Below are 16977 nucleotides of genomic sequence, written 5' to 3' on the forward strand. Positions count from 1 at the left end.
CATACTAAGCATGCCTTTATTCTGCCCATTCATCTTCAACAGATAAGTAATAATTTTTGCAGTTTAGGCAAGAAAGAACACTAAAATGTCTAGACAGACCTTTCCCTACCCAAGCCATCAGTAGCTCAGAGCAGCATCTACAAATGGGCAAGTAATGTTTAATCAACATAATCACTCCCCAGAGAAGCACTCAGAACATGATTTATCTCATGACTGCTGCATTCAAGGCAGTTTCTCTACCCTAGATAGGCAGAAACAAAACAAAAATTTTTAAAGGCAAGGCATTTAAACTGATGATATTAAATCCATCAGATTACGGTGCCAGGAGTTACTATTATCATCTCTCTTCAGATAATTTCTAATCATGCCCTTTGCAAACTCTTGAAAAGTAGTTTATGTATATTCAACTATCTTTTTCTACACTATAATTTACTTGAAGGATATAAGTTTATCTAAACAGTTACACACTATTTAGATAAGCTTTCAAGTTGGAGATGGCTTAATTGATCTTCTCCAAATGCTACGAAAGACCTACAGGCCAGAGCACATGGGTGCTTTTTGCATATGGGAGGTAACACATCAGATACCAAGTAGAAGTAGTAATGCATTCAGCCAAAAGAAGAACACATGATGCCACCAGATCCATCTGAAGCACTGTGCAAGAGTCTCTAAGATCAATCTGGTGTGAAAACACCATCATTTAAGTAGATTTTCTTCCCATTTGTACTTGCAGTAGCACCTGCAGTGTTGGTGTATTCCTGCCCTTGCCTCTGGCTCCATCTTGCTCTTTTTATTGATACCATCTTGCTTTCAGCTACAACACCTTGTTACAGCCAGTCACACAAATTCAAAAATGTAAAATACAGTGTACTTGACACTCTATTTTGACCTTTTCCTTTAGTATCTGCATGCCAGAATTTTGGCTCATGTTTCAAGCTTCTCTTTCCACCTTAAGAGGGAGATATTTTCTTAGGAGTGTTTCTTGAGTAATCACTTTACATCAAAAGCTGAAGCTGTAAGAAAAAGCACTTCATACTGAGTTTTGTCAACACATCAGTTTCTTACAGATTATTTGTTTTAATTAGTCACCACCTCTCTTTTAACGCACCCTGATTTCACTTTACACTCAACCTTTTTTGACTGTTCCTTGTAAATGCTTAAAACCATTACAACAAAAATATCTACTATATTGGTTTAGCCCTGGTTCATAGACATCCCCCTGTGATGATTTTCATCCCTTCTGAAAAACAAAATCCATCCTGAAGATAATAAAATCTGGATAGTATAGAGAAAAGCTGATCTTGCAGTCATTTGTATCCATGGTGACTTCAGTATTTTTAATGCACAGATTTTTATCTCAATTACCAAGAAACAATACATTCTTAAAGCTGCAGTTTAAAAACTAGATTGCAGGCATGTGTGCATATCGTAGAACAGTTTGGGTGGAACAGGATGTTCAAGATCCTCTCAAGCATCTAGTGTCAACCTCCCTGCCATGGGTAGAGACACCTCCCACTTGACCAGGCTGCTCCAAGCCCCATCCAAAACAACCCTGAATGCTTCCAGAGATGCAGCACCTACATCATCTCTGGATAACCTGCTCCAGTGCCTCACCATCCTCAAACTAAATCTAAACCAACCTTCTTTCAGCTTTAAGTCCTTCTCCTTTGTCCTTTAATTTAATGCCCTGGTAAAAAGTCCATCTCCAGCTTTTTCGTAGTCTCCTTTTAGGTACTGGACATAAGACTTAATATATAACACCATGTTATACAGTGTCATGTTATTAAAACAATAGAAATACTACATATATTATATACATATAGGTACTCCTATTCAATAGAGTAGCTGAAAAAGTTCTGATCAAAAGTTTCAGTTTCTTTAAAGACAGTTTTATTTATAAATATATTGCTTTTTTGAAACACGATTTGTCTATCTATAAAGAAAACTGGGAGAGAAAACTATAGCAAAGGGTATAAAAAAAACCGAAAGCAATAATTATCTGAAATCATAAGAAGTGAGTTGAGAGTGTGCCTTGTCTAACCCAAGTGACATGTTCATAAACATAGAGGAAGTTTCTAGCAGAACTCATCTATATTCTTTAATGTATTAAACTAGTATCAAGACTGACTAAAAAAAAAAAATCAGACTTCTGTGCTTATATGCTACTCAATCAAATTCAAATATTTTGTAAAGTGTTGTGCCATATTTATGACAATTTGGAATGAATGTAGAAAGACATAATATTTCAACAAAAGTATTAACATATGCACCATCTGCACAATGTTTATTACTCCACTGAGGGAGGGAATCCTGTTTCTCCACATCACAAGGTCATTCACAACACAGGGATCAGTGACACCTCTACTACATGTAGGGCTTTTACAAGTGAGTAACAATCACCACCATGTTCAGAGAAACTGCAAAAATGAAACTGATTTGGGGAAGTTAGATCAAGTGGTACACTTAATAAATAAAACCACATATTTTGGCATAGGATTTCTTAAAAACAGTTGCTGATAAAACAGGATTTCTATTACAAGCAAGTCTATCTTTAGTAGTCCCTGTTCAGCAACTCTCAGTCTCATCAAATAGAGGCTATTAACGATAGGAACTCCTCTAGCAATAGAATCCCCCAGTATCTGTAATTATAACTTTTAGAAAGAAAAAAAAAAAAACCCAACAACCAAACAACAACAAACAAACAAACAAAAAACCAAAACACAAAAAACTTTACAGCAAGGATGATTGCTTGAAGACAGAATCACGAGGAATACTAGGCAAAGAGCAAACTTCACTTTCTCACTTGTAAAAAGAGAATTACACCCATCTTCCCTGACCTTAGGTTTAGGCATGCTGTTTTCCTTCCTTCGTCTGCTTCTCTTTGACTGCATGAAGACTCCACACTGATACAAAAACCTTAAAAGGCTCTGTTAGGGGCAGTATCAGCAGAATAAAATATTGCTAATAACCCTGGACTGAGCCACGGGAAGGGTAAATGGCTTCTCCTGGGAACATAAGGGAGGTTGCAAAGAGCCTCTGACCTGGAAATCCCACGCTGAGCAGGATCATCAAGAGCAAAGAAGAGCTTTTCCTTGCTCTCTCCAGGCACTGACAGTTATCCCCAAAAGGAAATTCTATTATTGTGCCTGGAAAAAGTGCACACTCATGCACTCCCATCACAGCTCAGGTACTGAGATCCCTGAGCTGGCCCCTTTGAGAGTCCAAATGATTCAGAAGCATTTAAGCTTTACTGCCAGCCAAGCCCATTTACTCTTTTCATCTCTAACAGCTCCTGCCCCATTCAGTCTCTGGCAGGGCTGGGCACATCTGACTCTTCAGCCTTTGTAGCTGAGCTCCAGCGCAGCTGGGAGTCAGGGGATTACCCAGGCAGAAATGGAGAGCTCTGTCTTACAGCTGCTTTCAGAGAAGATCAATAAAAGGCACACACAACACTCCCTGCATTAGTCCCTGCCCCATACACATTTCTGTCTATCCCACCCTCTCTGCCCCCCCAGAGTGCGCTACACAATTGTATATTGGCTTCACAAACACGTGATGATGCCTCTTTCCACTGTGGGCCTTGGATGCTTTTCTGACTTTCAAATACCATTGCTCAGGGCTGTGTTTGAACTTCTCATCTTGAAACTGCTATGTCATGGCCCTAGAGAGGCCAGACAAAGCCTGCCAGTTGGGAAGCATCACCTTGGAAAGTGTGAGAGAGCCTAGGTCACTGCTGGGTTCCAAGTGGCTCATCTTGACAGAGGTGGTTTAGTACTTCCTTAAGCTTCAGTATTAACATTTGAAAGAAATGTGGCCACAAAATGAAAAATCAGAACAGATCCAGTCTCCGTGTGTTTATAATGGCCCTATGAACAAGTGCTGCAGAGAAGAGGTACAGGACAAGGGCTGAAAGAAAGGAATATTTCAACAACATCTGCTGAAACATGTCATAATTACTTAACTTTATTAAACTATTAGTCACTGAGATTAAATGTGAGTCATCTCAATCAGATTAGCACTGAAGGTAGCTAAGGTTTCCCTTGCAATGTATAGGATTCCCAATACACAGCATTATTGTCTCAGCCCACGACCACAGAAATCAATGTTTGGATCAGTATTTAATCAAAAAGCCTAAGGAAATAGGCAGACAACAGAAAACTGCATCATTTGTGCAACAAAACCAGGATCATTTCTGATCCATGAATATGGCATACAGCATTACAAAGTACGAATAACAGTGGTTTTGTTCTACCATGTGAGTTCAACTTATTGCTTTTCTATAAGGCAGAACATGAAATAAAGCTACAGCACAAATGAACACTTTGTAATTTCACATATAATTTAATTCTAGTGACATCTCTTTAGGGCAAATTCTTCAAGTAATAGTTTTGCATCCACTGTAGAGTCAATCTTGCATGCTGTGCAAGAGTCATATCCCACTACTCTTCAGTATTGTTTTCTGGAAGCATAACCCTTGCTGCCTGCAGTAATGGTGCTGCCCCAGGCAACAAGTGGGTTCTGTAGCTGTAATATTTCTCTTTATTAAATTATGACAGTAAAAATTTGCAGCTAGGTAGGACCACCACGGAAAAATACTGTGTGTTGATTACCCACAAACTGAAACGAAGAGCAAAAGCCTTTGTAAGTCTCCTTAACTTCCTTTATGAGTTGGGGGTGGGGGGAGGGCAAAATCTGTTCTCCTGCCTGAAGTTTGTGGATTTTCTAATTTTGCCAGGTGTCTCTGACACACAGGAAATTCTCTTGGCTCTCATTAAATAGGCCACTCCTACCCAGGAAATTTTGGCTCTTTCTTGTGGTTCTTTCTTCAAGGGTTTTTTTCCAAAAGCCATAAGCAGCTGTAATTAAACGTATTACTATGAACTCCATGTTGTTGCCTCAGAAAAGATTTTATTTACAGTACAATTTTTCCCTCTGTTCATACTATCAGTCTTCAATTCATTGATTCAGGTAGAACAAGAACTGGAGATCCCTGCTTCATCAACAAATGAGCTCCTCAAAGCAGAGCAATTCTGTAAAGGTATTACATTAACTTCAGGCAAAGGGAATTTGGATATTTAAAAATAATAAATTAATAACAAGGTAAAACCATCATCATGCCGCTACAAGAATCCACAGCTGGCTAAGTATTGAACAATCTGTTCATGATTCCACTGGCTTGAGAAAAGGTACAGACCAAACCTGAGCAAAGGCTAGAAGCAAGTTTCACACAAAATTATTAACCAGGCTAAGGCTATTCCTGCTGGCAAATATGGTGGAACACCACCAAAAGAAACAAGATTATCAACAGAGGATAACAGTCATTGTCAGATTCAAGGATTTGGAACATGAACTCAAATTAGTAGGAAGTTTTAAAATGAAAGCTCATGCTTTCTTTTGGCAAACATTTCTACAGTTGAACTGCTCTGAGAATTTACATGGGCCTAAAAGGTATTGAAGGAATTCACAGAGGAAAAAATTCATTGAAGACTACTAAATACAAAATCATATTCCCAGCACAATAATACAAAGACTGAATCTTATGCAAATTCTGTACTAAAAAGTTATTTTATAATTTATCAGTTTTTTCAAAAAGTAAAATCCTGTTTTAGAAGGAAAAGAGGTTGTTACTCGCCAAATTTTGGTACCTGCTATGGCTGGCTATTTTACCCAGTTTCCTTTTAATCTGTAAGTTCTACCAAAAAGTAAATAGTATCAAAATGTGTAAGATTTTTTTCTGAAAAAAGCAAGCCACCTCCCTGGCAATTCAATTACTTACTTTCTTCTACATTTAGAACATTGGGGGTTTTCTACCAGCTGATATTTTTCCATGCTGCAGCACTATCATGTGATAAATTCAATCAAGGGCACATCACAGCCACTTCAAAGGCCAACACCCAAGGCAGATGAAGCAGATAAAAGTTAAATCAACACAAGATACATGGTACAAAGGTCACTGTCTCTAGAATGTAAAAAGAACTGCATGTACAATCCAAAAGGCAGTTTTTTTGTCTTTTACTACTTCAACATACACCTTTTGCAATATACTGTTAATATAATAATTGAATTTACAGATCAAACCAATACAATGGTATTGGTTTGATCTGTCCAGCCAAGGTCTGTCCCTGTATCATTTTTCATAATCAGGAATGTATCATTAAGCGGACAGAGCATTAACCACATTCCACAGTGACACTGCAATGTACATGAAATATCCCTCTGCAATTGAATCAAAGTATTACCTTGCTGACACCAGGAAGCCTCTGGTGAAGCACTGCAAAGTACACCCTTGGAAGGACCAGTAAAGTCTAAGATTCATATTACTGCAAGCTAATGTCTTTTTCAGAGCATTATCACATTTTTTAGTAAAGAAGAATACAGATAGACTAATTGATGACTTTTCCTCATGCTTTTCAACTACCCTTTTTAGAAATTTTGTCTTAAATTGGTGAAGTCTCTATTTGGAAGTTTAGAGTTCCTCATCCTTGAAGAGCAATCACACACCTTACATAAGCACTAAACACCTATAAAAGACAAGCTGAAAGTTACTGTCTCGCTGATGAAAGATGGAGGAAGTATCCTTCATGGTTGAGGTAACATTATACAATGTGCTTGCAAGCATGTACCTTTACCTACTCTAACAATTATGGATTTGCCACCTCAACATTGCACATTTGAGCTTTAGTAGGAAATTCATGCCTGTGTTCAATATGCTGTAATAGGTGCCCTCTCCAGAGGGTTCGTAAGCAAGCAAGGAGCACGGGTGGGTGAAAGGGTAAGAGGCAGCAGCTCACAAAACCAGAACAAATGTCACAATGGTGCTTTATTCAGCCTGTCTGGGATGGAGCATGTGAATAAGAGAATTTACTTGAAAGGGACAGCATGGAAAGTTCTCATATACAGGCAACAGTCATTGAAATAGCTTTCAGCCATCTAAGGACCTGTTCAATATTATAAAGCATTTACATGAGTTCTGTTCCCTCCTGAAATATCACCACTGTATTTACTTCCACAAAGACAACCTATGGTTTATTTTTTAAATGAGATAAGTTTAATCAATAAACAGAAAAACTGAGAAATAGCATGTATATATAAAATGTATACCTTTCCTCTAATACTTTTTTTATGAAAGGCTATTTACAGAAACAGATACAGTTCACAGATAAATAGTTTAACATTTGAAGCATTTAACTGAATATGCTTTATATCCAAATAAAAATATAGTGAAGTCTCTGTCCTGAACTGGTTGAAGTCATACATATTTACTAATTGCTGGCAAGGATTCCCTATCTCAATGCACATTTAAGTCATACTTTAAAAATCTTGCCCTGCAAAGAAAAGCAACTTGCTACTTCCACTAACTTAAAAATCACAAAAAGATGTCAAAAGTTGAACAGGATGTTTTTATTTAAAGAAAAGTATCAGCAGTACCTTCAATGGCTTTATTTACGTACATATCAGATGAGACTAAAAAACCACATCTTTAATCTCACATGAGGAAAAAAAAAAGAAAAATGTCACAGGAGTACAAAAACTTGCATTAAATGTGTTTACTCTGCCATAATTCAAAAGGCAATACAAATCAATGCATAGAGCACAAGATTTCCCACTGTATCAGTCTAACTATACTTCATCTGCCTTACCTTTCAAGCATTCTATCTAATTAAACATGCCTAAATGCTACACTGCTTAGTACACTTTCTTTGAACGAAGTATGGTAAGAAGGTAGTAAACAGAAAATCTCACATGAGAACTGACACACCATTTGTGAAAAGTCTGGCTTTCATTATGTTAATGGCTGGTAAGTGTTCAGGTCCATGAGGGTAATTACTCAGTTCTTTGAGATCACAATGCTACCAAGGTTCTTAAAATGGCTGGGGATTTAAGACACTACTCAAAAATAAATTCTCAGTAAAGGAGATATTATTTTAAATTGATTATTTCATATTAGCTGAAGGTGTGAGCTCATGAAGATTAAAATCTAAGCATATTGCAAACTTGGGAGTTACTGAACTGTTAGCCATAAATCACCTGCAAGCATTCAAATTTCTATGCCACTGTAGTACAAACCTTCGGCTAGAGCAAGCCAGCTGGAAAGTACCAGCATCTCAACTGCTCACAAAAAGCTGCTGGAGCTTATGGAAGTTAAAACTTACTAATTGAGGTAAGGGACAACTGGAAGGTTTCTAAACAGCACAAATGTATTACACTACCAAGACATCAAGTATGATGCACTTTCATGTGAATAACAAAGACTGTTGAACAAAACCCCACAGAAACAGTAGGAGCTTTTGAAGGGAATGACACTTTTATGGTGGAGAGAGCATGATGAATGTAAGTGCTCAACAAATTGAATTATTTCTAGTACTTTTTGAGGTAGTGCTTTTGAGTACAAAGGATGTAGTCTTTCTTTAGGAAGATTTTATTTTACTCTAGGATTGCCTCAAATGAAAATTGCTTTTTTTCTTTGTTGAAAAGCTCCTTATTACTCCAAGACTATACTATACTAGGCACTACCTTAAACATGAGAGAAATTATTTTATTTCTGTTCATTTTAGAGGCAACTTAGCAACTAGTATCTCTAGAAGAAATCTGAGATATTTTCATTTTACCTTTGCTGGTCGTGGAAAGAAAAAACACACAGGAAGCCTAGGAAAAATCTTGAAAGAAATAAACAGAATAGCTTCAGCTGATTTATCTAAATGAATGAGAGAAAACAGTGGTACCTTTGATGACACTATTCTATTATCTGGAAATCTCTGTGGAATGTACGCTTCAGCGCCTGGAGGTGGTTCACGATGCCCAACATAAATAGTCCGACTGTCCACCCAGTTCTCTTCTCCAGCACACTATGGGGGAAATAAAGAGTTATGGTGTCAGTTCACTCAGTATTTCTGCAGTAACATGAGTCACACACTGAATTAACTAATCACATGCCTGACCATCAACACAGCCACCAGCACATGACCCCTCACTTCTCTGTATCAGCTCAAGATCACCAAATGACCTAAAGCCAAGTCAAATGTCACAACTCTGCTTAACTGCACTTCACTTTCCATAACACAATGAAAGAGCATCCAGGAAAATCACTATTCTGACCTTCTTGTTTATAACTGAAAAAAGGGCAAATGGTTCAAGACTCTCAGTCAAATTAGGTATTTACGAAGTATTTATGTTTGTTACTCTCGTCACCACTGAAAAATCTGTGGTAATTATCATATTTTAATATACGACAAATACTTTACATTTTTGAGACTAGCCAACCATAAGTTATAACTTCATTTGCAGCAAAGTGAAACTCTGTTCTCCTGAAATACTAGTAGCAATCATTTCTCCACACATGAACAAGCTTAGAGACTCCTAGGTTGCCAGGAAAAGATCTCAGCCTGTCAACTCAGAGCACTCCCTCTTCTATGAAAGCTGTGGAAAAAAACAGTAGGTGTGCCAAATTTTCACATTCACATCAAACTCCACCACACCTATAGCTTCCCCAAAATTAGTATTTGTGTTCTATTAACTGCAAAAATGTACAAATCACTGTAGAAAAGTACTTACACAAAACCAAAATAACCAATTTTTTTAATTTAGAAGTTGATCTTTTTGGAGGGGTCATGGATTATAAAATGACCATCCCCTAGTCAACAGTCTAATTCACACCTACCTTATGAAAAACATTTTTTAAGCACAGAACACATTCCTAACACTTGGAGAAGCCTAGGCATCAGCAACTTCATCATCATACAGTCAAACCTGGAGTAATTTCAATATGTTATAATTTAAACTTAAAACCTCTGCTTTATGTTGCACTGATGCACTTACACATACTTTAATTAAGCACATTAGAGGGAAGCTTCTTTTCTGCATCTTCAACAGCTACATTTACTTAGTACATTAAATATGACCTGAAAGTGCTCCTGGGCACTGGTGCCTGTGTGCCTACAGGTGAACTGTCAGACTGACACTGAGCAAACCAGCCCCAAACAAACAGTGTGACTTTGGTCGTCCACACAGCCACCGCACCATTCCCCAAAGCAGCTGGATGTACCTGTGCAGTTCTTAACAGAATTTCATCACACAGACATGGGACATTCTTTTCCAGTTAGTCTTAATGTCAATAGTTATAGGTCAAATTACTTTCCTAGTACACACTTGGCTAGTAAGCCTAAAACAGAATTTAGTTCTCAAACTTAAAAAATATTCACCTTAAAATTTTCTTCATCAGTTCACATCTATGTGATTTTTCCACTGCCCTGAAGTGCAACATAGCCAAAGATCACTTTCTACATAATTTATGGGGAATAGATGTATAAAATCCTGCAATACTCTGCAGATTTGGAGCAGCCAAGTTAATAAAACAATTATCTCTGTGATGTGCATGACTTTCTTGAGGTTGGAGAGAACATCAAAAATATAAAATGAAAACCTATTGGACTCAGACTATTAACCACAAAATAGCTGAGTAGCAATCATCAAGTAAAACGTTAAGTGAAGGATTAAAGAAATGCAATTCCTGCCATCCCAGAAGTAGATACTAGAAGCAGACACAAAGGACCCAAAATCATTACTTGATTCTTACATGACAGAAAAATGAAGGCATTATGTTCAGAAGATACCAAAGGACAAAACTGCAATACTAAGCACAAAACCAAGACCAAAGTAAACCCCAAGTTTTTCTTATGTGTTATTCAGCTTCCAATAACTTGGAAGAGTCAATACACTACATGAAGCTGCTCACAAAGGAAGTAAAATTGACAGCCCCTCATAAGACACACCAATGGCTCAGTCAGGGCTTGTGCTAAGCCCTGTTAACTTCCCCTGGCTCAGTGGGAATGCACACACAACATTTCTCCCATGCCACATCTAGCACAGACTTGAAACCAGGACATGGCTCAGTATAAAAATTGCATTGATTTTCCAGTCAGACAACTTCTCCCTTACCACCAAGTGGACGTGTCAAAAAGTAAAGTGTCATTCAGCCAGCCCACTTCTGAAGGCCAGGTAACATTCTTTGAGCAAGCCAAAACATTTTGGAAGGAAGGAAAGCATGACAGTGTTTCCATATTCCTCCTTACTTCTATGGCAAAAACTAAACATGGTATCTTTTACCATTTTATCAGTATACAATACTTCTTTTATTCTGTCAGTGTACTAAAGGTACACAAATTACCTACTGACACTCAAGCCACTTAATACTCCTAGAAATGCAAGGGAATGTGAGATATTCCTGTATAATACATCAAACTGTACAACATTTTTTAGTTTTTCATTCCAGAAGGGCATTCCAGATATAAACTCAACACAAAAATTACTCCTGAAAAGTGAAGTGCCTAAGTTCAGATTACATAAAGGACTAATGGGAATGCAACACAAACTTTGAAAACCAAGAAGAAATCCCTCAGCTTCTACTTTCCTCTACAGAGGCCCAGATTGACAATTTATCTCAGTTATTATGAGCCGGTCCAAAACAGCCAGACAAGGCTCTCAGCCCAAAAAAAGCACTTTTTAAAGTTTCACTGAATCTTTATCAAGACTCAGTTAAAACAGGCCTCTGAAATTACCTATGAACCTGGGAAGATAGAGCTCTAAGCAGCACCCTCCTGCATTACTGTCAGTATTTGCAGGTCTGATAGTCTGGGAGTACTGTGTCAACACTAAGCAAACCAACCACTCTGGAATTTATATCTCTAAGCATCAACATAAAATAAAGACAATCTCTTCTATTAGCCTAATTTTGTCCAGTTTTATCACAAATTGATAAATATACCACAAATACATAAAACATATCTAATGAACTATCTGCTAGCACAGAATATTTTTTATTTCTCACTATGTTAATCGGTTATAGAAAATAAATGCATTTTACCAACCTAATTCAACAACTTCAAACCTCCAAACCACTCACAGTCCAAGTATAAAAAACTAAGTATGGAAGAGTAAGGCTCTCTCTGCCAGCGAAGTAGAACTGCAATGCAAAGTCACGTGCACTGTTCAATATGGCAACAAGGCAGCTCACTTGTGTAAAGCAGAAAAAGATACTTCTAGAAAAACAGCACTGTAAGTCAGGACATGGGCCATGTAGGGAAAGCAAATCACAGCAACCGAAGGTCCTGTAATGCCAACCTCCAAAGCCAAACAGCCCCATCTGACAGTTCTTTCAGTGTTCTGGTATTACAACTTACAGAACGACAGCAGAGTCACTGATAAAAGCAGTTTGATGCCCCTGCCAGAACAATGAACTATATCCACTTCTTTTTTTTAAGTTACAGTGCTTATGCCCATTAAGACTACGTCCAAGAAATCATAAATATACCTTAGCATTATCTGCTTCTATTTATAGTGTACAGCTCAGTGTACTGAGACCTAGTTTTATTGGCACATCAATGAAATGTTACATACCTTTTACTCTTTCAAGCAGCGTCAGCAACCATGAAAGTAAAGACCAGCAAAAGATGAAGGCACAGAGACAGAGACAGTTAACAGGATTTTACCTTAAGAGTTTAAGTATTTCTGCAGCTTATTTTCTTCTGATTTAAAAAAAAAAAAAAATCAAACTGAAACTACTTGAGATTCACCTTCATGCTACTCTGGTAATTTTTACCTGGATTTAATTTAAACAAATGTATTGCCTGAAAAGACAAGTGGCTTGGTATTCAATGGGTGACAGCAAAAGGACGATAGGAACATGCTAGTGGTAGTTGCTGGAAAAGTAACTGACTTTGAAAGATTCCAAGTCTTTGCACACATTTTTAGTAAAGAGATTTAATGTATGATTTTGAAATCAGTGGAAGAACTGAGTGACATTTCCCGACTCTCCACTTGAACTATTAATTCTGCCATAATTACCAGCAATCTTCAATTCAATATTATATTTTCTCTCCAAATAATAGAAATACAAACACTACCCAAATAAGTTAATATGCACTAAGTACAGCTGAAAATTCAATCCAATCTGCCCTGGCCAGGCTCTAAGTACATTTCATTGAACAGTATTCTCTTCTACCTTTTTCTAAATGCTTTTTGATTAAAAGGAACAGTGCACTGCAACCACAGACATCACAGCAACAAATTCTCAGCACCAGCTATAGCCTTGTTCACCCAGACTATGCCTCCATTCTTCCACACAGAAGTACTTTACACCAAGAGACGCTGGCTTTCCTAACAGCCTGGTGTTTTACTGAATCACGAATATTTAATGTCAATTAAGCAATTAGCACCACTGTTAAAACCGCACACTGAACACAGCTGCTCAACCACTTTGGAGTTTCAGGGCAAGAGATACTGACAAGCCATTATCACTCAGAATCTACAGGAAGAACTAATAGTGCACAGTGTGAAAAAAACATTCACACATTACAACAGCTCTGCACTAAAGACTCTCAGTTTCCAATTTTTCATTCAGTGAAGAGAAACAACTTGAATATCTCAAAGCTGTAATTCACTAAAGTGAAGAGAAATAAAAAGTTATTTTCCTTTCTAACACTGTAAGGAAACCTTTAGCAAAAGTCTTTAGCGTGCACTATTTACCAAACCATGAGATAATATAATCGCATCTTTGTCCTCATTTGTCAAATGTACTGAGTACCTGCTCTTTTACACTTGACACCACTCTGCAGGAATAGGTGCAGCCATCTATCTCCCTTGGCAAACAATGGCACAGAATGCGGATTTTTTTACCTCATATTTCCAAATCCAGTCCTTTCAAGGGTAGGTAGATTTGATCCATAAATAACAAAAATCCATCTAAAGAAAAAATTTTTAAATAATCGATATTTCCTAAAATCGTTAACCAGTAAAACAGATTAAGCTTTTAAATAGTCCACTTTTTCAAAAAGAAAAAAAAATCTAATTTGTAGGTATATATTTGTGGAGATAAAGGGTGAAATTCTCATCCATTTTAAAAATCTTAGTTAGGTTTCAAATGATAGCCCACAAATACCTAGAGAGAGAGCACTTAAGCTTTACATTTTGCTCACAGCATTATGTCAGCCCCTCGTATGGATTTGCCAAGCTGAGAATGAAGAAGACAACTTTGAAAGCTGTTCAGATTGTCATGTTTCATATGACTATAGAACAGCACAGAAAAAAGAATTCATATAATTATCAGATAAATACCCTGTCAGGTCTTACAGTCTGAAAAATGACTACCTCAATATGAGACATTGTAAACAGAAAGTAAATTACTTCATTCACCCACGAGTCATTTGCTATTAAATAACTACTTTAATGGAATACCAAAATGCAGCTCTTCAGAGGTAACCACAAAAAAACCCCCAAAAAACCAACCAATAAAAAAAAATCCCCAGAAAGCTCTCTCCCAGAAACTTCTATGACTAATTAACACATTTCCTATGGGTCACCCATAATGGGATCTGTTGCCACAGAATATTACCACATTTGATTTCAGCAAATGAAAGCCAAATAATTGGATAATGATTTTTGTCAGAAAGAAACATTTGAAATCAAAACTCTCCCCAATCAATTGCCTAAAAATCACAGAATTTTGGACATAAGTGTATGCAGAGGAAAAGAAAGAAAATATTAGCATTCTGTAACTGCAAATACATTATTTTATTTATGACTCTCAGAGAAAAGACGTAATCAGAAGCAAAGGCAGGTACATCTTAACTACAAAAAATGGTGCCAGGGTCACAAGTTTCCCCAACCAAGCCAAATTTTCTACTACTTGGTGCATCCAGGTTTTCTGATCCTTCTTTCCACCTCCTGCAAAGGTCTTGTGCACGCAGACAGAAGGGGAAAAGGATTTATAGCAATAAGCTGAAATAAGTTTTTGTGGCAATTTGAAGAGGAAATGGAAAAGTATGATGATGAAATGATGCAAAGTTCTGTAATTTTCAGCTGTTAGAACAAACACTGTCACAATAGCAAATGTTCCAGTTTCTGTAAAATTCCTAACACTTCTATATGTGCCCTTAATATGAATTTCATTTCAGCCTTCCAGTTCATGCCACCTAGAGCCTTGTACTTGGAGTAAAACATTCCTGAAGCTATCCTAATAAAACTAGATTCAAGTTGTGTCACATGAGCTGGCACTGGGACACTGCAATATAGCACTTTGGAGACAGTCTAATTCACCTTTCTGATTTCCAGTTTGGAACGTAATTTTAACTGAATTCCAAATACTCCGTACTTTGAATGGTTGAATAATTTGACCTCCTGGATGACAAACCCAGTGATCTGTGTTCCTCCCAAAAAGGGTTACAATAATTCTTTGTTTCACATACATAAAAGCTCACCTCAGTTATTCAGGGAAGATGGAGATATTTTTAAGCAGTCAATTTAAATTCCAAATACTGCTGACACAGGGGCCCATTAGGTATAGCTATTTCTGATGTCTGTGCTTTCTCTTCAGGCAAATCTTTAGTTTCCCTGTTTATTTCCTATTGTTACTGAGCAGTAACAATAGAAGTGACAGAGATAAAAGTCTCCTATTCCATCCACATATGCAATCTTCATCTAGTTTCAGGGAGTCACTACAACGATGGTAAGAAATTAGATCTGTGATGTATGTGAACTACTGGGCATCTGGAAAAACACTTTTGCTACAATTTTCCTTCCTCTCAATGTACCAGTTCTGACACATTTTGCTCCCCGTTGCCAGTGGGACAAGGACACCACGTGCCTCCTGCTCCTCTGCCCAGGTCCAGTCAAGGACCCCTCTACATGGAAATCCTTTCAAGAGTCTCACTTGCAATTAGAAAGGCAAATGGGAAAAAAAACCCCTACATTGCAAAGTGCAGTAGTAAGAGAAACTAGAAGGGAAAGTGTCACATAAGACACAGTGTATTTGACAGCCTTAGTACTTAAATTAATTAAAAATCAAGTTTATTTCTAACTACTTCCAGACCAAAAGGAGCTACTGAAATTCAGGTTTCCAGAGGAAATTTACAGCTTCCTTTGGTGCCAGGAAGAGCTGTAAAAGAAGAGCAATTCCATTTTTTTAAGGCAACTAAGGGCCACTAAGATCTACATGCAGTGCCAGTCACTCAGAGAATCTACAAGGATATTCTCAAGAGAGTTGTATAGGTACTTCAGAATGCAGAGCTTTTTGGGTTTGGCTTTTTTTTGGCAACTCTTTTTTTTATTTGGCAACTCTTAGTTGCCAATAGCTACTTCTGTTTGCAGTAATCCAAGAAGTAAAAAATCAAAAGCTATCAAAATTTTTAGGTCAGAAAATGAAAAAAAATTTAAGCTATATTTACAGATTTTAAAGGAGCAAGAGGATGGAGGGAAGCAAGAGAGATTGCTTTCATTCATTCAAAAATAAGTAATAAACCCACAGATATGCCACAGTAGCTATTTTCTTTGAAATAACATTATTATTAAATTAAGTAACTAAATTATTACGAAAAATCAAGCAAGAATACCTGTTGTGAATCTTTTCCAAGGAACAACACAATGCATATAGAGACAGTATGCACTGGCAAGATTAATGACATCAGATGCAACAAAATCCATTCCTACATGGTACTCTTATAGGTGCTTCAGATTATTCAAAAGGGAATGTACTCTAAAAATATGCTTTATATTTAGAACAGTAAATTACTCTACCATCAGACATGATCAGAACTGGTGAGGGTGACACCACCTTCCATTAGGATTTTAGCAAAGAAAGTGGAAGAGTCAAATTTCCCTTCTGAATTCTAGAACAAAGATATCTAAAATATATGGGCTTCTTCATTCTTCTTTATATGTAGTACAAGGGCTCTGAAAATGCCGCATCTACATGTTTGCTGGTCTTTAAATTGTTCAAGTAAACTATGGATTAAAAAATAGGATACTTAACGATTGCACTCTGCAGTCTATTGACACACAACTGAGCAGCAGACCTTTATTCCTATTTTTTACTACAAAAATACAATGTAATTTTGATGTCAAGAAAATACCTTCCCCCACTGTTAACCCTTGTCATCACATTTAAATCTGTAAAACAAGTTCACTGACAAGTAGTAACTACTCACT

General features: G+C 37.1%; 1 protein-coding gene across 2 annotated transcripts in view; it reads right to left on the reverse strand.

Moving 5' to 3' along the window:
* ATP11A (ATPase phospholipid transporting 11A) overlaps window positions 1-16977 on the reverse strand; it is a 118793-nt gene that overhangs the window by 52318 nt on the left and 49498 nt on the right. For both annotated transcript variants that reach the window (XM_066313802.1, XM_066313803.1), the window contains exon 2: window positions 8724-8846. In XM_066313802.1, the coding sequence (XP_066169899.1) occupies window positions 8724-8846 (123 nt within the window). The remainder of the gene's footprint in view (window positions 1-8723; window positions 8847-16977) is intronic.

This window comes from Sylvia atricapilla, chromosome 2 (genome assembly GCF_009819655.1).
Source record: "Sylvia atricapilla isolate bSylAtr1 chromosome 2, bSylAtr1.pri, whole genome shotgun sequence".
Classification (NCBI taxonomy): domain Eukaryota; kingdom Metazoa; phylum Chordata; class Aves; order Passeriformes; family Sylviidae; genus Sylvia; species Sylvia atricapilla.